We start from the raw sequence: 22,380 nt of genomic DNA, 5'->3' as shown, positions 1-22,380 counted from the left end.
TTCTTACTCACCTGAGCTTTTATAAACTCAAAGGTGCGAGAGAAAATAAATAAATAAAAATAGCTGAGCGCACGGGTGGTGCGTTAACAGGCTAGCGAATTACTAGCGTGTTGTGCTAGTAGTAACGGAAGCTATGTCAGGTTAATCTGAGATGTTGGGTAAGCTGTATTTAGTTTTAGTATAAACAACTAGAAATTGTAGTAAATGATGGTTCAAAACAAGGAAATACGAGGCTAAGACGGAGCTTACAGCACCGAAGCAAACACACTCACAGCAGGCAGCGAGGCAGACAGGAGCGATCGTCATTGTGTAAAGCCTGCTTCAACGTTTCTGATTGGTGCCGCGATTTCGAAGGCATGGAAATGGACTTGAATGGGCTCTTTGCCAGACTACTTGCAGAGCAAATCTAAATTTGCCGGAAGTTGTCTGGGTTTTCCCAGGCTAGCGGATAGCCTTTAGAGATTTACTCGCCAAACAGAAAATCTCCCCGGTGTGATACGTGCGAAAGGGTTAAATTAATTGCAACAAAAATATATAGGGCCTATATCTTTTTTCCACTTTTTTTTTATAGAAATCATCTCGTGACCCCTGCGCCGTCGCGACCCCCACTTTGGGAACCACTGTGTTAATACATACCCTTATGAATGTGTGACCTTGTATATGTGACTTGACAAAAAGTAATGTGTGACTAAATTAATGATTAAATCAATTTAGCAATTTGCCGTTGTCTCCACTGGAAAAGGGCCCAGGAGGGACACCACTGGAATCATCAAAAGAACTGAAGTGGCATAAACTGAGACTGGTAAGAGACAAAGTCTAAATTGTTAAAAGGTAAAAGAGGGGAATGTTTAAGGAACACTGTGGTGACTAGTACAGATTACTAGTCCAGATTAGTACTGGGATACTAGTCTGGTGGGTTCAGTTAGTAGTGTAGTGGGGGAAACCCAGAGGGTCTGTTTGATCAAATTTGTGAGCAAGTTGTGAGTGCTCATCTTTTTCAGTTGGTGAAATGGAGGTGAAAATGTATCTCTCTAGAGACGTGTAGAGTTATATAGGCGCGCCAAGGGAAAAACCACTGAGAAGAGTGTCAATTGAAGGGTTGGGGTCAGAATACCTTGTCTCTTCAAATATATATAGATATATATATCCTTTTTGAATGATTACTTTATTCTTATTAAAAATACAATAACCAAGTCTATGCATGCTATCATAATCATTTCTGTATTCATTGAGTGGATCAAATATACTGTATATATCCATGTACCCATATGGTTTCTGTGTTTAACCATTTTCTTTTAGGTGCATTCCAATGTGTGCTTTTGGGTCGTGTTCACATGCAAGAGGCCTTTTGATGATGATTCTCTTGGGATTCAGAGAGCGGCGAGAGAGACTCTGTACCCATGTGTTGCTCTATATATCTATCTTAGTTGACTTGTATAAGTTCGAGGGTCAATTTCTACACCATTTCATCTGCTTTCCATTAAGTGAACATCCTCATGTGTATTTCTCTAGGGAGTAAAGGTGGGATATTATCGTTCCTGCTTTCTGAGGAGTGAAATGTTTTATCAATCTGTTATGGTGGACTGCTCTTCTGATAATAAGCTCAGGCCTTCTTCAGCCTTGAAGAGAACTGTTGTTCGTCAGTGTTGAGTGTTTGCGTTTGATATTCTTTGCAGGTTTTGAACTCTGTGATATACAACATATAGACTCGAAGACGTCTTTCTCGGACCCTGGATGGTCACCACGGACTTAAATCTCTGAATTGGGTGACAACTGTTCTGATTAACGACGATATACCCACTTATCTATCAAAAATGTATTATTGTTTAGACTTTATGTGCTCTTAGCCAATCAGAAGGAAACAATTGTGTAATGCATTTCCTTGGAAAAGGTATAATTGGTGTGAGATTTTGTGTAAGGTAGAGTTGGCTTACGACCTCCTCATGAGAGTTTGACGCTGGCTCTACCAATTTAACTGCAAACTATTCTTCAGTACATTTTTAATTATTTGATTGAACTTCACAACTCCTGGTCTTCTTTCATCATATCTGGTCCTGGGCCTTACAACTGTACCCCCCTTACACCATCATGGGGAAATCTCAGAGTAAAACGGGCAAAGAGTTTGGTCTGCTAAAAAAAACACATGGGAAAAAATATTTGAAGGGTATGAAAGAAACAAAAAAAAATACCATGATTTCCCTGAGGAGGGAACCTTAAGTGTCACTAGGCTGACAGCAGTGCAAGAGTCGGTGGAAGAGGGGAGTGAACAAAAGTGGTGTTGTGTGAGACGTGTGTGTGGATTGAAAAAAAAAAAAGGATTGCTGGTTGGGGGGAGGCAGAGCGGAGAGAGAGAAAAGGAATGCAAAAGGAACAAGCGTATAGGGCAGTAGGGCCTGATGCTATTTTTTTTTTTAGCAATGAGATAAGAGCCTCATCACCGGAACCGAAAGACGAGGGAGCAGCATTGGGGACTGAGAGAACTCCCACAAGGTCAGCTGCAACTGAACGCTCAGGTAAGTCAACTCGACTGAAACCTGGAGTGACGGTGAGAACAGAGAGAAGAAGAGGAAGAAAAGGAGTTTCAGCTCCCAATGATTGAAGGCCACTGTTATCTGTGAGTCTGGGAGCGAGCGACTGGCATAAAGTGAGTAGCAGAGGGCCAACACCGGACTGCAATTGCAGATTTCAAACAGAGACGGAGACAAAGAGGCAAAGCGTACAGACTACGGTTAATGAAGCGACTAGAATACATTTTGTGCGCAAAATAAACAACTTTATTCATCAATTTCTTCTCTTCCCTGTCATTCTCCTAAACTGTTTAAGTTGTTCAACGTCAGAACGCAGACTAAGCATTGGTTGTGCTGCTCACATGACCAGCCGTTGGCCAATGTGTGTGATCCTGACGCAGAACTGGCCAATAACAAGGCAGAGTTCTCACGTAGATCCCGGAAACACTGCACTGTGTACAACGACACATGTTGGAGAAGCGTGTGCAGATCAGAGGTGCAGTAAATGAAGATATAAACAAACCCAAGAAGTCTGTGCTTTTCACATTCAATCTAATTGCTACATTTTATTAAATGCTGCATAAACTAGTTTCAGAGCTCTGTACAGGTCATTAAACAAAAACATCTGCAGCGTTTTAATTGGAAAGTTAGTTTACATATTTAAACAATAACCATTGGGAAACGTTCTGTATTTGATAACTATTTCTATGTTAATATTAAAAATGTCTATGTTGTTAAAAATAACTATCCTGCAACCTTCTGGGAACATTATTTTATTGTTGCAAAAAATAAAAAGAGCATTCCTAGAACAATTTTATTTAGTTCCCAAAACAATAAAAAGACAGGAACCAAAAACTAACGTTAGGGGAACGTTCTGTGTTTGCTGGGAAGCCTCTGAAGCAAACGTAATACTTGGCTTTCAGATCTGAAAATTATGGAATTATTCCTGAAGCAAGAAGAATCAGCAGACAATAAAATTGGACAATAACAACAAGCTGTTGATAAAATTATAATGAGTTTAATCAATCATTACTTGAAGTACAAAAAAAATTATGAAAATTAAAAATAATGAGACAGATCTCTGAAAAACAATGAATGAGTTAAAATTAATATCAGATTAATGTCTCTGTTAAAAGTGTTACAGCCTCTTCTTCAGCTCCTGAACATGAAAGTGTTTTTTCCGGTGTAATTTTCTGGTGCTCTTCTTCTGAATGAGAAGGCAGAAGTGATTTCAGAACGAAGGCCCGAGTGAAACTCTTCCCGCATTGATCACATGTGTAAAGTTTCTCTCCGCTGTGGATCCTCATGAGAATCTTCAGACTTGATTTACATGTGAAGAGTTTTTTAGGCTTCTGTTTTTCCTTTCTCGTTCACGTCCATCAGGTCTAAAAGAAACATTAAATCAAGTGAGATTTCAAATGAGAGACAAACGTGAAATGAAAAGTGAAGCTCAAAGTCAAGCAGGGACGGACTGGGGCTAAAAAACAGCCCTGGACTTTCTCCCAAATAGGCCCATCATCCGGCCATTCGCCTCTAGCCGTGTGCGACAGACACTAGCCAGGATGTCCTGATACTATGCCACAATACTCTAGCCTATCAGACAAGGTATTCACAGCAAGTAACATCTCAAAACTGATGATAATTGGGGTTGAGTTTATTAATGAAGCTTCACGCCGGTTTCACACCGCAAGTGTCAGTGGCGCGGGAACAGCGCGTATTTTTTTCGGCGTCCATGTTAATCAATGAGTGCATTCACACCGGGAGCAGGAGCAGCGCGTGAGCGTCAAGCAGGAGCGTCGCGTGAACAGCAGTGCAGCGGGGGTTTCGGCACCCAGTCTATTTTTTGCTGCGCCGCTTACGCTGAATTAAAGGGACAATGCATTGATCATGGCCAAAATACACCGGTTTTATCCAAAAAGTGCATTGATGATATCTATTGTGTTTTAAACAGTCAATCAAATGACCAACAGCAATTTAAAAAGAAAACAAATGTCCAAAAACAAACTTGTTGCCAGAACAATAAAAACAAAGATGAACCAAAAGATATATAAATGACATTTTTAATAAAATAAGCTTCTTGACAAGTCTTTTCTCTTAAATGTATTTGAAAACGAAATAAAGCAATGCCAACTTATCCATTATAGAGTACACGCGCGTGACAAACGCTGCCAGTGTGAAAGCAACACGCGCGTGTCCTGCTCCTGCTCACCATACGCACTGCTCCTGCGCTGCTTACGCTCTGCTAATGCATGCAGTGTGAAACCGGCGTCAGCCTTCAAATAAAAACAGAAAATGTACAATGCCATAAAATACAAATAATGAAATGTCACTGGCTACAGAAACCCCAAATTACACAAAATTGTAATTATAAAACATACAGTTACTATATACCAGGGGTCTCCAACCTTTTTGTGTGCGAGGGCTACCTCAAGGGATAAAATAATCTAGAAGGGTTATACTCCAATATTTATTATACATATAACATGGTGGTGCTTTTTTTACTTTTCACCATCATATGCAAAATAATAAAATATCTTGATATTCTGGTTCAGACTTACAAGCGTAAAAAAAAAAAAAAAAAAATCATAAGTTGTGGAGTGAAATTTCTTCCAACTGGTTTGTTCTTGGAACAATGTTTCGCCTGTTTTTTGGGTCAATATGTTGAGAGTATCAGCGCTGTTTCATCCTGCTTTTAGCAAGCTTAAATCACATAGTCAATCTGTGGGTTTATAATAGAGATAGAGAATTCTGCACAGAATTGAAATGCTTCTCAGTGGATCGGGCAGCTCTGTGTAATAATGTTTGCGTGATCGAGATCTGCTTTGGCCGCGATCGCTGTTTTTTGGGCCGAGCTGATAATGCTCTGCGCTGCTCAGATCAAACAAGTTTTGTTCCGCTTTTTGAGCGTTTGCCATTAATGTTTCTCATACGCAACGCAAATAAAACTAACTTTCTGTCAGTGGCTAGTAGGTTTTACACGTAGCATATAAGAGATCGTATTAGTGCCCCTGCTGTTGGCTGTTCAAATTGCTTTATTAGACTTTTTTTTTTTTTTTGTGCCGACGGCCCTCGGTTGGACGGCCGTTCTGGACTTTTCCAGAACGCACAGATTGTCAGTCCGTCCCTGAAGTCAAGATCACTGATGAGTTCAACAGTCATTTTAATCTCATCAAATCTGGTGAACAACGGCTGTGCACGATTATGATCTATTTTAATGTCATGAAAATTATTTGTGTTATAAAACACTAGTTTGGTCATAAAACAATGTAAATCTGGTGAGCATCAGCATGTTCTTCATCATGAAGAATGAATGAGGAATCAAGAATAAACACCAACCTCTTTGTTCTTCAGTATCATGATGTTTCATTCTGCAGGTTCTAGATCACTGGCGTTCTCTCCATCCTCTCCTTCCAGATGCTTTCTGGCAGTTCTGCTAAAAACAAACAAGTTTAATTTCTTACAAACATGATGAGAGAGGAATAATCAATATTTCAGACTCTGAACTAAGTACTAAGTACTAAGCGTGACCTTTTCAACATAATTGCGTATTACGTGACGTCACGAACGTGCATCACAGAACAGAGCAAGGCGAGCATTTGTGCTTATAAAACTTAAACTTTTTTATTTTATTTTTTAAATGACTGATCGTTTCGCTAGATAAGACCCTTATTCATCGTCTGGTATCATTTAAAGTCATTTGAAGCTGCACTGAAACTGTCATTTGGACCTTGAACCGTTTGGGGCCCATTGAAGTCCATAATATGGGGAAAAATCCTGGAATGTTTTCATCAAAAACCTTAATTTCTTTTCGACTGATGAAAGAAAGACATGGACATCTTGGATGACATGGGGGTGAGTAAATTATCAGCAAAAGTTTCTTTAAAAGTGAACTAATCCTTTAAGCATACAGTTTAACATGTCGTACAGATGCATGTGTTGTTTACTCTGATGTGGTATTCCCTTTGTGTACTTATTAACCTTTATTTAACCAGGAAAATCACTGAAGAACAAGCTCTTATTTTCACCAACAGCTTGACAGGAGAGTTAAAATCTCCTGAAAGACATTCAAACATACATTACAAAACACACACATACACATTCATTTAAAACATTTACAAGCTGTGATAAAAACACTCACTAGTAGTTTTATTAAATGCAGAGATTGAAATAAATGATTGAAATTTCAATGACTTTTGTAGCACATTCTTATATTTAATGGTTATATCCTTATCAGTAAATGTTAGAAAGTCATGTGTGTATTTCCATTTTCCTTAAATTCTTGTCCCAAGAGCGAGTGAGTCTCTGTTCAACTTTACAGAGCGAGCTCCAGGACCTCAAGTTGATGAAGAGCAATAATTCTGACTAAAATATACATTTGTTTATTCTACATTAATCTACATTGTTCATAGAAGATTAACATGAAGGATTTAAAACCTACATTAAACGTCTATGAAAACAGAAACTGTAACTAATGTGTCATATAAACAGAGAGGAGTTCTAAAACATTATCAATAATTCTAATAACATGCCAGATGAGATGGACTTGGTAATTGCGATGATGTATTCGTTGTTTTGTTTACTTTTCTGACAATGTATATATATTTATTTTTTCCAGTGAATATCCCAGCATATTCCATTCTCTTTACTCTTAAAGGGGTCATATAATGCCATTTTTGTACAAGCTAATATGATTCTTAGTCTGCCTCTCATATGTGCTGCGCTTGGTGACTGCGCATGCGTCGTGACTGAGTGCGTTGTTGTGTTTGGAGCTCCGTCGAATTAATTCAGAAACCTTGATTTTCTTCTTTACACTCTTTTACAAACTCTTTTATAGCGTGTGAACATATCTGGAATACTATTCTCTTTAAAAAAACTATCGGATTGCTTTGATATCGCTACTTATATCCAACCTTTCGAACTTCCGCTACTAGCCTTAGCCCGCTAGCATTGCATGCGTGGTCGCGCCTATCGATCGTCTTATTTACACCCATATCACTGAAAGCTATAATTCGCCATTATAGCACATCTGCTATAATGGCGAATATAACGGATGTGTGTCTAACGTTACCTTTGAGTGCAGGTGAGGACACCTTCGAGCTGTATTCTGTGCAGTTAGAGCTGGAATCCGTGGAGAAGCAGATCCGCGACCTACTAGAGAGACAGGCCGAACTGCGAGATCGGCAATCCGCGCTTGAAACATCACGCGCCGATGCTCACAAGTCAGTGGTTAGTAACCTTTTGACTCCGACCTCGTCTACTCCATATGTTTCTCTGCCCAGGACACGATCATCCCTGGTTTCATTCACTCCGGCACCGACACAACACCATGGACCCTGGGTGATTCCACAGTGGAAGACGCGGGCCAGGACCAGAGCAAGGACCTCTCCGCCCCTCCCGGCCTTCGAGATCTCCACCCGGAACCGCTTCTCCCCTCTACGCCAGACGGAACGCGACGCTGTGATCATCGGCAGTTCCATCGTCCGGCATGTCCACGCTACCATAGGTAAAGGTAAGGTGCTGTCGTGCTGCACACGGGAACGAACGACATCAGGCTGCGGCAGTCGGAGGTTCTGAAGAAGGACTACAGGAGCCTGATCGAGACGGTACGCAGCACATCTCCTGAAACAATGACTACGTTTACAAGCTGTTAAAATTCGGGTTATGGTCGGGTTAAGATCACTATTTGGGTTTCTGAAACATTCAGAATAACCCGTTTACATGCGTGAGCAGAGAGAGTTACTCCTGTATACATGGAATTTGTAATCAATTGGCAATATCCCGATGTAAACGGCGACGCACGGTTAGCGTCTGGACGTAAGGACAATGTTAAGACGCAATGTGCGTCATTTCCGATTCTTCTTCCTGTATCCAAAGGCAGCAACAACAGCAGCAGCACGCGGATAATGAATAGTTCGGGGCAGATAGCGATCGCCTTTGTTTGCGATTTCCTCCTCGCTCCAAAAGTCTGGTGCTGTGCTGCGTCTCGCCATGTTTACCTCTACTTCTTGTTTACTTCCGGTATACTGCACGCGGGTTTCTGTATGCGCCGTCTCTACTCAAAAGACCAAGATTCCTTGCGAATAGAACATGCGCAGAACACAAATCAATGTTCCTTTTGATGGGGATATGCCGATACACGTTTACATGACCAAATATTCGGGTTAGAAAAGGGGTACCCCAGGGATAATATCCGGGTTTTTAAAAACCGGGATATGAGCATATCCGGGTTTTTGCCGGTGTTTACATGGCCGTGCGCGACCGGGTTATTGCTAATATCCCGGTTTTGAACGGGTTACTGGCTGCATGTAAACGTAGTCATTGATCATCGTGTCTGGACCGCTTCCCACGTACCGACTAGGACATGAAAGGTTCAGTAGATGATTTGCTCTAAATGAATTGTTAATGTCATGGTGTAATGAACAGAGACTGCTCTTTGTAAATAATTGGAATCTTTTCTGGGAGCGACCTAGGCTCTTCCGTGCTGATGGCCTTCACCTCAGCAGAGTCGGAGCGGCTCTTCTGTCGGACAATATCTCCAAGACGCTACACACCATATGACTAGTAAGTCAAAGTCCAAATCACACTCTTTGATATAAAACTTAATTGATATAAGTACCAATGTAGAACATTATATTGAAACTGTGTCTATTCCTCGTTTAGTGAGATCAAACATTAAATCTACTGCAGGATCTAGGAAAAATCTAATTGTGATTAAACCAGAAAATCTCAATATTAGTGAACAAAAACAATTTATAAAGCTAGGTCTTGTAAACATTAGATCACTCACACCTAAGGCGGTTATTGTGAATGAAATGGTCACAGATAATAGTTTCGATGTACTTTGCCTTACTGAAACCTGGCTTAAACCAAATGATTATTTCGGTCTTAATGAGTCTACTCCTCCTGGATACTGTTATAAGCATGAGCCCCATCTGATTGGTCGTGGCGGCGGTGTTGCAACAATCTACACAGATATTCTTAATGTTACTCAGAAAACAGGTCACAGGTTTAATTCGTTTGAAGTACTTGTGCTAAATGTTACGCTCTCAGATGTAAGAAAGAAATCCCTATTATCTCTAGCCTTGGCTACTGTATATAGACCGCCAGGGCCTTACGCTGATTTCCTAAAAGAGTTTGCAGACTTTCTCTCAGATCTATTGGTCAATGTCGATAAAGCATTAATTGTTGGAGATTTTAACACACACGTAGATAACACAAATGATGCGTTAGGGGCTGCGTTTACAGATTTATTAAACTCCTTTGGGGTCAAGTAAAACGTAACTCATCGTCTTAATCATACGCTAGATTTAATTATATCACATGGAACCAATCCAACCGATATTGATATTATTCATTCGATTCACATGACGTCACTGTAGCTTTGCGCCGCCATCTTTGCGACCGCCGGTCTCAGTAATGCCTGCAATATGTTGTGCAGTTGGCTGCAACAACAGCCTAAAGAGGAACCCTGAACTGGTATTTTATTCTATACCAAAAGAAGAGAGAATCATTTATTTAAAAGACTTGAAGTCTCATGTTGGTTTGTGGTTAATTATATTTCCATTATACTCTCAGTGGCCAACATTATACAGACAGATATCGACAGATAATGTTTTGTCTTCATTTTATTGTTGGATCTGTTTAAATGCACTTTATCATGGTAAGTTAGTAAGATTTGGGGTTGTTTTGAATATAACTGTTTGTCTGTCTGTTAGTTAATACCTACCTAAATCTAAGAAATATTTTTCTGAAGTTCATAAAGATATTGTCTTCGTCACATGCGCTTTAGATGTTATTTTGTGTAAGTAACGTTAGCTCTGCAGACGATGCATAATATCATCCTTGAAATGCATATTAAAGGACTAGTTCTTCCAAAAATGATAATTCTGCCGTCATTTACTCACCTTCATGTGCAAACCCTTAAGTTTACTTTCCGTGGAAGACAAAGGGACATTTTTGAATATGTAGCCTAATGGAGACTCTTCTTGTCGATGTAATGAAAGTGAATGAGTAACGTTAGCCTACTGGGGGCTGTCACGCAAAAAAATAATAATAATAAAAGACAAAAAAACATCACAAAAGTATCATAAAAGTGATCTAATACGACTCGTCCGTTATATTAATATAGTTATTTATTCATATGATAGCTTTATGTGACGAACAAACTGCAATTTAAGTCGTTATATTATAATCACTGATGACCTTACCTCTTGATAGCTTTTAATCGCAGCCGAATCGTGAGTGAATCATTCAAAAAGATTCGACTCGAAAGATTCTTTCATTTCGATATTTGTGTGTATTAAACCTTCTCTCTGTAATTGAACATCTGTTCTTTCGGACAGATATGGCAGTATTTGATCATATTCGGCTGATGTCTCTGGCTGTGCTGATGGACGGATTAGATATATTCATTCATGCTGAACAGCTGCAGATTCATAGATTCATTCATGACATCGCCTCGACTCTCATGAACGCGCGCCATGAAGCTCTATGACTTAAGTATTTCTATATCATGAAAGGCCAATTGGGGCAAGTCTGGGGCAGATAATAATGGACTAAAGAAAACTGGGGGTAACAAATAAGGATCGGAGCCTAAAATATAATTTTTCTCCAGGTATCTCTGTCTCTCTCTCTCATTCAAATGGGCAGTTTGGGCGGCCATACCGGGCGAGTCGGTCGCAAATATGGCGGCGTTCTATTTGTTGTGACGTCGGTGGCATCTATGAATACCGCAAAGTGATGAAGTCACTGACCATTACATGGTCACTTGCATACTACGTACTGCTGAAATTTGTCATGTTGCGCCACGTTATCGACCAGGCAGAACAATCCTTCCAACAACTATAGATAGATTCTCAAATAGCTTACCTGATCTATCTCAGCTGCTCAGTGAACCCAAACAAACAGATGAACTAGAGGAAATTATTAGCACTATGAGCACCATTTTCTCTAGTACATTAGACATCGTTGCACCAATTAGATTAAAAAAGGTTAGAGAGAAAACTAAAGCACCATGGGCCAGTTGTTCAAAGGTAAACTGATCGGATTTTGGTTATCGGATTGGATCAAATCTTGAAAATGGGTTGTTCAAAAGGGAAAGAAGGAATCTGAAATCAGATTAGATCACGGAATCCAATCCTAGTTTTAATCTGGATCAAACCTTCAGTTTGTGTTGTTCAAAACTTGTCAGTAGGATTTGGATAACTTTGATCCAAAAAAACAGGATTATCCTGATCCCAACAGGGGGTAGGATTTCAAGGTGGATTCCAGGAAGAAAATGTAGTAAAACCTAAAAATTGGTCAAAAATACAACATTTGTATCATGTAATATACACACTCATATTTTTATTTTGCTTTTGATTAGCTTAACTGTTAAAGTAATACATTAGAAGTAGACATCGGGCTACATATTAAGCCTTTAGGTAGCCTACTGTAAAGTAAAAAAGAGATTTTGGCACCATTAAATAATACCCAAACAGCTGTAAAAATCAAACAAAAATATTATATTTAATTCAAAGTGTTTTATCACTGTTTCTAAACTACATTGGCACAATCATAAGAGATGAACCAGTCAAAAGATCTTTGCAAGCTAACACAAAGTTGTTTTGGTGAACGCTATACAAAACTTTTCTGAGAGAACGCAAAAGCATTGAAATATTTTTTAGGGATGCACGATATTGCATTTTGGCCGATATTCGATATGCCGATATTTTCAAACTTATTTTGTCCGATACCGATACCGATATATATACATTTTCGCCCTGATATATTTACACTTTAATTTTACTGAAGAGAAATCCAAATCTCTCTCCTGTAGCCTACTACCTTTACCATATTACACTCATGTGTTGTAGATAAGGCAATACACAAGACAAACAAAACAATGTAATGTAAAAAAATTATACCATAAATGTATAATTTTACAAATGTAGACAGACATTCACCCCTGAAAAATAAGTAAATTATTTCACTTGGAGAATAAATGATATGCCAGTGCCACATTTTATTTTTAAGTTCAGACTTCAAACTTCAGTCCTTAGGAGTAAAATAAATAAAAATAAATGTTCAAATAAAAAATATAGGCTACATCTTCTACTTGAACAGGTCTACCAAATGCTTCCCTGTTTTCGGTGCTGATGCATTGGTGACGCGTTCATGTAACATGTAAGGGTGGCACTGCCAATAAAGCAACTAAAAGCTGTCACAAAGAACCGCAAAAGTAATGATTATGAATATGTAAAATATAGCAAGGAGACATTTTAATTGTTTATTAATAAACAAGTGTTTTCTGTGTCAGCTGCAAAGATGAAGTTGACTGACTCACGATCTTCGCAGTAGTGAACGCGCCAGAGAGAAATGCACATTTCGGATTAGGCTACATAGTTTTCTTTCGTTTTGAATTGTTCTGTTTAAAAATATGATTTCAAGCGTTCTGTTAATAATAGATATATTTCTCAGGTCTGTAAGGCAAGTAGGCTATGCTGAGTTTCGTTTCATTTATCAATCGCAGGCGCCTCCGTGTCGTGATATCTATTATTTATTATCTGCTTTACTTATTATTTAATTAAATCCAGGCAATTGGTTGATAAAACATTGATTAAAATTAAGATACAATTAATACAAAACGAAATTCACTTAGAAAGGCTTTGTGCTTTCTGTTTGAGGTCTCTGGGGAAGTTTTAAAGCATTCTCTTTTAGTGCCGCTTTCAGAGCGCTCATGTCCGTAATCGAGAACTTTCACTGTTTTTCCTCATAAATGCGAACACGAAAAATAAAAAAAATAAAAAAAATTATGCTCTGTGGAGAGCATAGTAGCTTGAAGTTTACATTAGTAAGCTACAGGACATCGTCTTTCAAAACATGACCTGCACGAAAAAAAAAAAAATGACTGCGTCATTGTACCCAGCACTTCTGAAAATGCACTTGCGAATGCGTCTCTGTCCCCAGCACATTTCAAACCAAACTGATGCTCATGCTGGAAATGCCTCCACATGTTGGAAGTTTAAGTTGCTGGTGCTCATGCTACGTTCACGGTCGTCACGCACATAGGAAACATGCCACCCTATCGGCAAGGCTCATCGGCAGAAATATTCATATCGGCCATTGCCAATGATGGATGGATACCGATATTGTTAGGGTTGTTCCGATTCCGATACCAGTATCGGAAATGCCGCCGATACCAATCAAAATGCTGGCATCGGTATCGGCAAGTACTTGTACCCATGTACCGATCTGATACCATTTTCTTAAACAATACCTAGTTATGCACGCTAGCTTTGCTTAACGCGGCAAATCGGAGATCGATTCTTCTTCGCCGCTCTAAACAGTGGTTGCTTGTGGCAACACAGGAAGTTGTGCTGTTGCCACAAGCAACCACTGTTTAGAGCAGCGAAGAAGAAATGAAAACGCGAGCTAGCAGTGTCCGCTGTTTGGCAGTATCTCAGACTGGACCAACCAGCCTGTAAAACGGCGACATGTCTCATATGTCACAAAATCGAACAGTTTGATTTGAGTTGGGGGGGAAACATAAAAGAAGATAAAAAAAAAAACACTGGATGGATTTTTATCATTTTATGATGGTTGTGTACAGGCACTGCCAACACACATTTCAGTACAATTAACTTGTAAAAGTGCATACGAACCATTATATGACCCCTTTAAGTATAACACATAAATCTTTTAAAACTGTAGTTTTAAATCTTCGGGCTACTGGTTATAGTGCTAATTTAAAAATGTTAAATAAAAACATTGGTTTGCCAATTATATGTTTTCCTACACTTTGAAAAATCGGGTTAATCTTTGAAAGATGAACAAACCATGGTTTTGGTCATCACATTAAAAATAACATTAAACTCAGAATCAGAATCCTTTATTGTCACACCACTAACAACACATGTGCCGTAGTGAGTGAAATTCTTAAGAGCGTGCTCCAGACAGCGCAGAATACAATTAACATAGAAGACAATATACAATTACAGTTAACATATATGAGCAATATACAGATGACAATGTACAATATGCAGTATAGCTTAATATACATAGTAGCAGCTAACGTACTTTACAGTTTTAACAGTGCAGTATTATACACATTATGTACAATATACATAATATATAAGTTAGAATTACAAATATACAGATATACACAGTGCAGTATGATGCGCATTGTTGGTATTTCGGTGATATGGATTGTATTAATCAATGCAGTGCACTGTGTGCTGTGTAGTGCTGCTGCAATAAGTGCAGTGTGTGCTGCTGTGGAGTCCAGTGTTGAAATGAGGTGTTGAATGAAGTGCAATGTATGGCAGGGGATATATTGGCATGTGTAAGATGTATCAGTTCTGGCTGTTCATTAACCTGATAGCCTGAGGAAAGAAGCTGTCTCTCAGTCGGCTGGTGCGGGATCGAATGCTGCGGAAACGTCTGCCATATGGTAACAAAGAGAGCAGTCTGTGGGACGGGTGGCTAAAGTCACTGATAATCTTCCGGGCTTTCCTCATACACCGCCTGGTGTAGATGTCCTGGAATGAGGGAAGCTCACCTTCTACAATGTGGCTGGCAGTTCGCACGACCCTCTGCAGAGCTTTGCGGTTGCTGGCAGTGCTGTTTCCAAACCAGGCAGTGATGCCGCCAGTCAGAATGTTCTCCACGGTACAGGTGTAGAATGATTTGAGGATGTTGGAGGTCATTCCAAACTTCCTTAGGCGCCTGAGAAAGAAAAGGCGTTGATTGCCTTCTTAAGCACTACCTCTGTGTGAGCAGACCATGTAAGATCCTCAGTGATGTGGACGCCGAGGAACTTAAAGCTGTTGACCCGCTCCACAGGTGTCCCCTCGATGGTAATGGGGGTGTGTTCTCTGCTCTGTCTCCTGAAATCCACCAGCAGCTCCTTGGTCTTGTCGATGTTAAAGGGGACATATCATGCTAAATCCACTTTTTTAGCCCTTAAATGCATTTTGTTGTATATTTGGAGAGTTTAGAAGTACAGAAAATTTGAAATTATTCTCTTCAGGTGCTTCGTTGATATCTTTATATTCTGTTTTGGTCATATTTTTCAACCTGTTCCGATTTTTCTGTTTTCTATGACGTTTTTTTAACCAATTCGTCACAGTATTTGCAGCGGAACTGCCAAATAAGGACATTGACTTCCGGCCCAACACTTCGAGCAATCCGCCATTTTTATTTCTCGCTGCAATTTTGTAGTCCAAGCTAAAGGATGCAGAAGTTACGAGAGGGTTAAAATGTTCGGTTGTTGGATGTAGTAACCCACACGCTTCATTACACCTTCTAATGTAACTGTTAGATGAACTGCCGTGCTTTTGACAGAGCGCATGTTTAACTGAAAGAATGAGCAGAGAGAGAGACCCGGTCGCGCGCGCACTCTCTCTCTCTTCGGAGCCAGGCGAAAGTGTAAACAAGACTTCACCGTCTCCAAACTAGACGCTGTCTTGCTCTCTCTCCCTCGCACATATTAATCAAAATAAATCGACACGGTGGTAAAAGGTTGGAAGACCAAAGTTTCATGTGTCGGGGTGGTAGTGGCGCAATGGATAAGACACATGCCTTTGGTGTGAGAGACCCGGGTTCGAATCCACTGTGAGACACCAATGTGTCCCTGAGCAAGACACTTAACCCCTAGTTGCTCCAGAGGCGTGCGACCTCTGACATATATATAGCAATTGTAAGTCGCTTTGGATAAAAAGCGTCAGCTAAATGAATAAATGTAAAATGTAAATGTAATGTGTAAATGCAGTACCACACCATTGCGATACATCCATATGAAGACGTTGTTCAGGTTCGTCGTCTTCATTTTCATCTCGCTCCGGCTCCGACTCTGGCTCGAACATGTAAGGCTGGCTGGACAAGTCTTCCGTTGTTGACATTTTGTTAATAACGTGTGAATAAAAAGTTTCTGTGCCGCTAGATAATCGTATATCTGCTATCAAACTACAAAAATGGCCGAACGGGGTGGAGTTGAACCGAGTGTCACCTATGCAACCTGGAGAGGGGGCGGGGTATGAAGTGTCTCAATTGTATTTAAAGAGACCGCACCAAAACGAGTTGCTCTCAGACGCACATCAGAAAAGGGGCCTGTGGAGCTATAATAATGAGGAATTCAGACCCAAGCATTGCAGTTCCGCTTTATATAGACTACAAATGTATGATTTATATGTAAAAATTAACGATTTAAAAGCATGATATGTCTCCTTTAAGAGAGAGGTGGTTCTCCTGACACCATTTTATCAGTGTGTGCACCTCCGCTCTGTAGGCCGTCTCATCATTGTCAGTGATCAGGCCTACCACTGTGGTGTCATCAGCGAATTTGACGATGACGTTGGAGCTGTGTGTAGCAGCACAATCGTGTGTGTACAGGAGTGGGCTGAGAACGCACTCCTGTACTCCCTGTACACACAAACTGGATAATATTTAAAAAATTGAAGAGTGGAAAAAAGTGTGAAGGACTTTAAAGGCCTTGATTAGTGCTTAAATTTTACTCTTAAAAGTCAAATTTGGTGAGTAACTTGTTTTTTGCATTGATCTGAACTGATAAATTGTCCTGTGCTCACCACACACCGGCTATAGGTGGAGAGGAGAGATTTGGCAGATGAGACTTTGTTGCTCAGCACATGAAAATAAACTACTTACTGCGATTTCTTGATCCTCATGTGTAGCTTCAGGACACTTTTAAAAGAGAAATTCTTTCCACACTGATCAGATGTGTGCGGCTTCTCTCTGCTGTGGATCCTCTCATGTGTTTTCAGATTTGCTGATCGACTGAATCTCTTGTCACAGTGTGAACACTTGTAAGGTTTCTCTCCAGTGTGGATAATCTCATGTGTTTTCAGATGTGATGATCGACTGAATCTCTTGTCACAGTGTGAACACTTGTAAGGTTTTTCTCCAGTGTGAATTATCTGGTGCAGTTTTAAACAGTTCGCCGTAGTAAAAGTCTTCTCACACTCAAAGCACATGTACTCTCTCACACCAGTATGGATTTTCTCATGTCTATGTAAATATTGCAGCTGTGAAAAACTCTTTCCACACACAGAACATGAATGCGGCTTCTCCTTCGTATGAACTCTCAGGTGTGTCTTCAGGTGTGATGCACAGATAAATGTTTTGCCACATTGATCACATGTGAACGGCTTCTCTCCGGTGTGAATCCTCATGTGTTCTTTAAGGTTTGAAGATCGACTGAAATCTTTCCCACATTTATCACACGTAAACGGCTTCTCTCCAGTGTGGATCCTCATGTGTAGCTTCAGGTTACTTTCAAAAGCAAAACTTCCTCCACACTGATCACACGTGTGCGGCTTATCTCCAGTGTGGATCCTCTCATGTGTTTTCAGATGTGATGAGTGACTGAATCTCTTGTCACAGTGTGAACACTTGTAAGGTTTTTCTCCAGTGTGGATCCTCTCATGTGTTTTCAGACTTGCTGACTGACTAAATCTTTTGTCACAGTGTGAACACTTGTAAGGTTTTTCTCCAGTGTGGATCCTCTCATGGTTTTTCAGACTTATTAAATGACTGAATCTCTTGTCACAGTGTGCACACTTGTAAGGTTTTTCTCCAGTGTGAATTCTCTGGTGCTGTTTTAAAGATTGCGCTGTAATAAAAGTCTTCTCACACTCAAAGCACATGTACTCTTTTACACCAGTGTGAATTTTCTCATGTGCATGTAAAGAGTCCAGCCGTGAAAAACTCTTTCCACACACAGAACATGAATGCGGCTTCTCCTTCGTATGAACTGCCAGGTGTGTCTTCAGGTTCGATGCCCAGATAAATGTTTTGCCGCATTGATCACATGTGTATGGCTTCTCTCCAGTGTGGGTCCTCATGTGTTCTTTAACCCTCTGGGGACCAAGCTGTTTTTGGGGCCCTTGAGATGTTCTGACATGCTCTGACATTTGTGCTTTTTTCAGTTATTTATAAACATGTTAATGGCAAAGGTGTAAATTCACTCTATATAGCACAAACAGGCCTACCATAATATGCGAGCAACATGTATGTAGATGTTTGTATTTTTAAGAGAATAATGTTTATGCGTGGTTATTTAAAAAAATAAAAATGAAAGTTGCTGAAATAAGACCACAAAACTCATACAAAATATGTGCCCACAAGACTTTTGACTAATGGATGTTGTCCCTTTCAGTTCTAGCTTCAAAATTATGTGAAAATAGTCTTGCTTTATCGTTCACAAAAAAAAAATACATTGATTTAAATGGTGTAAAACAGGTTTTGCTTGGAAAGCCAATATGCGAGGGGGAGGAGTAGTTTACACCTTAGTCCCACCCACTCTGCATAATGACTCTGCATAATTAGCCATTCATTCAGGTGTGACACTGACTGAGCCACAATGCAAAGACAAAATATATATTTTGAAGAAGACTTATATTGACCATTTAAGATTTTGCTTACATCTATCTTGTAAATATGTTTTGCTATTTTATTAAAAAGGTTACAATTACAACAATAATTACAATTTCAGCAATATTTCTGCAAAAAAGTACTCTTTCTTTGTAAAAAAAAAAAAAAAAAGATTATAGGCCTACATTTTATCATATGTATTCATTAGTTTGAATATAGCCAACATTGGAACATCTTAGTCTATGACTTTATTTTTGACAAAATAGTATTTTATATATATTCAGAAAAGCTTATTTGATGTGACAGTATATTCTACAGTAAAAACTGTACCCAAATCTAGTCAACAAAATGTTGTCTTTCATACTTCGCCTGACTGTAACGCAGTAACTGTAACTGTAAAAGCAGTTTATTCTTTCACACACAGACGCGCGATTCATATTTAGGCTAAACACTCTTTACAAATAGACGCGCGATTCATATTATAGAAACGCGATTCATCTTTTTGTTTACATAAGCCTACAACGTTATTCCATAACGTTATTCCACATTAACACTTGAGAAAGGATAACTTAGCCTACCTCACTCCTCAGCGGGATCTGTTCCTCATATCAGCACGGAAAATTTTCTCCATAAGGTAGGCTATATTATGCCTCTTTGTTTACAGCTGATGTGGGGGCGTTTCACAGACTGAAATGGTTCTCAGAATTTGCGTTTGAATAGCACGCGCTCTCCGGGGAGTGGTCACATTACTTTTGAATGGCTCGTAATGAGCTCGACTGGAGTCGCTCTCTTTTTATACAGATTACAGAAGCTGATAATATTTGTTTTTTATATAAATTACTTCATTTAAAAGCTGCGATCTCAAGCTTTATGCCCGTGGGTCTGTTTGCCTGTTTGACTGAATTTTCGCGGAGTTATAGATAATTTTCGAACGCGTTTCAAATGGGAGTTTACTGACAGAGAGAAGGCAGAAATAGCATCATGTTAGTTTTTCTTTATTTGTCAAAAAGCAAAACACTTTATTTGTATTGTGAGTATACAGAAAAAAAATAGAAACTGAACAGGATCGATTGATGTATTACACGAAAATGAAAGATCAAAATTAACAGAGCATTTTGTGTTTATTTTTCATTGCTAAAAAAAAAAAACGAGCAAAACGCGCGGGCGCGTTTTTGGTCCCCAGAGGGTTAAGGTATGAAGATCGACTGAAATCTTTCCCACATTTATCACACTTAAACGGCTTCTCTCCAGTGTGGATCCTCATGTGTCGCTTCAGGGCACTTTTAAAAGCAAAACTCTTTCCACACTGATCACACGTGTGCGGCTTATCTCCAGTGTGGATCCTCATGTGACTTTCAAGGTTTGTTGATTGTGTGAAACTCTTTCCACAATGAGTGAAGGTGAAAGATTTCTTAGCTGCTCTTTTCTTTAAAAATGTATTTTTAGTCCTTGAGCGACTCAAATGTTTTTCTCCAGGTTTGACATGATGTTCCTCCTTCACTTCACTCAGTTCTTCACTCTCCTTGCTCTCTTTCATCAGGTCTGACATGAAAGAAAAATGTATTAAATTAAATTTTCAGTACATCAAAATAATTCAATGAGAGAAATATAAAGTCAAAGGACATGAAAGTGAGACCTAAAGTAATAGTAGAAAGTAGACAACAGTTATAAAATATTATGATAATTTGATGCCTTTTTATGAATTGATTATTTGCTCTTTTACCTTTCGGTAACCCTTCTTTTTACAGTCCCCTAATTACTAGGTATTTACCGGGTAAATATATGGTAAGTTATAGTTGGTTATTGGTAATTACCACAGGTAACAAGTATGTAAATGCAGAGAAACTACAAACTAATTACTAAGCATTTACCTGGTAAGCATATGGTAAATTATAGTATTTTAGTGTGTAATTACTTAAGGTGATTAGTACAGTATGCAATTACAGAGAAACTACCAGGGAAAAAAACACCACTGTTAAATATCAACTCAACAAAGTACTGTGTACTTGTTTCCTGTTCAGGTTGGTAATAACTCAGATTTAATTGTGTACTTCCTCAGAATGTAGGCAGCCAATTTTTAGGAACACCTCCAGTATTACCCATAAATTCAAGTTAGGTTTGTAGATATCCTAGGGTTATGTTGGTAACAGTCCATGTTTATTTATTACTATCTTGAAATTAAGACGGTAGTTTCCAATAAATTATACACTCACCTAAAGGATTATTAGGAACACCTGTTCAATTTCTCATTAATGCAATTATCTAATCAACCAATCACATGGCAGTTGCTTCAATGCATTTAGGGGTGTGGTCCTGGTCAAGACAATCTCCTGAACTCCAAACTGAATGTCAGAATGGGAAAGAAAGGTGATTTAAGCAATTTTGAGCGTGGCATGGTTGTTGGTGCCAGACGGGCCAGTCTGAGTATTTCACAATCTGCTCAGTTACTGGGATTTTCACGCACAACCATTTCTAGGGTTTACAAAGAATGGTGTGAAAAGGGAAAAACATCCAGTATGCGGCAGTCCTGTGGGCGAAAATGCCTTGTTGATGCTAGAGGTCAGAGGAGAATGGGCCGACTGATTCAAGCTGATAGAAGAGCAACTTTAACTGAAATAACCACTCGTTACAACCGAGGTATGCAGCAAAGCATTTGTGAAGCCACAACCTTGAGGCGGATGGGCTACAACAGCAGAAGACCCCACCGGGTACCACTCATCTCCACTACAAATAGGAAAAAGAGGCTACAATTTGCACGAGCTCACCAAAATTGGACAGTTGAAGACTGGAAAAATGTTGCCTGGTCTGATGAGTCTCGATTTCTGTTGAGACATTCAGATGGTAGAGTCAGAATTTGGCGTAAACAGAATGAGAACATGGATCCATCATGCCTTGTTACCACTGTGCAGGCTGGTGGTGGTGGTGTAATGGTGTGGGGGATGTTTTCTTGGCACACTTTAGGCCCCTTAGTGCCAATTGGGCATCGTTTAAATGCCACAGCCTACCTGAGCATTGTTTCTGACCATGTCCATCCCTTTATGACCACCATGTACCCATCCTCTGATGGCTACTTCCAGCAGGATAATGCACCATGTCACAAAGCTTGAATCATTTCAAATTGGTTTCTTGAACATAACAATGAGTTCACTGTACTAAAATGGCCCCCACAGTCACCAGATCTCAACCCAATAGAGCATCTTTGGGATGTAGTGGAACGGGAGCTTCGTGCCCTGGATGTGCATCCCACAAATCTCCATCAACTGCAAGATGCTATCCTATCAATATGGGCCAACATTTCTAAAGAATGCTTTCAACACCTTGTTGAATCAATGCCACGTAGAATTAAGGCAGTTCTGAAGGCGAAAGGGGGTCAAACACAGTATTAGTATGGTGTTCCTAATAATCCTTTAGGTGAGTGTACTTGTCTTACATAGTTGTTGTTCATTGCTACACCCATTTATAGAGGGTTTATCAAATAATTTACCATATACTTACCTGGTAACTA

The 22,380-nt window shown here is 39.5% G+C and overlaps 1 protein-coding gene across 4 annotated transcripts in view; it reads right to left on the bottom strand.

The window, feature by feature from the left end:
- LOC309499596 (uncharacterized protein) overlaps positions 1–22,380 on the bottom strand; it is an 87,955-nt gene that overhangs the window by 63,353 nt on the left and 2,222 nt on the right. The window contains exons 2-5 of one of the 4 annotated variants that reach the window (XM_082170893.1): positions 20,067–20,417; positions 17,151–18,357; positions 5,844–5,940; positions 3,938–4,780 (exon numbers count right to left, since the gene is read on the bottom strand). In XM_082170893.1, the coding sequence (XP_082027019.1) occupies positions 5,871–5,940; positions 17,151–18,357; positions 20,067–20,417 (1,628 nt within the window). In that variant the 3' untranslated portion in view covers positions 3,938–4,780; positions 5,844–5,870. Of the gene's footprint in view, positions 1–3,937; positions 4,781–5,843; positions 5,941–17,150; positions 18,358–20,066; positions 20,418–22,380 lie in introns of those variants that run through there. The other 3 variants (XM_082170895.1, XM_082170896.1, XM_082170894.1) reach the window with 3 other exon arrangements.

The sequence above is a fragment of the Leuciscus leuciscus genome, assembly GCF_965113295.1.
Source record: "Leuciscus leuciscus genome assembly, chromosome: 1".
Taxonomy (NCBI): Eukaryota; Metazoa; Chordata; class Actinopteri; order Cypriniformes; family Leuciscidae; genus Leuciscus; species Leuciscus leuciscus.
The sequence above is the reverse complement of the archived record's forward strand: the minus strand, read 5'-3'. Positions and strand labels throughout refer to the sequence as shown.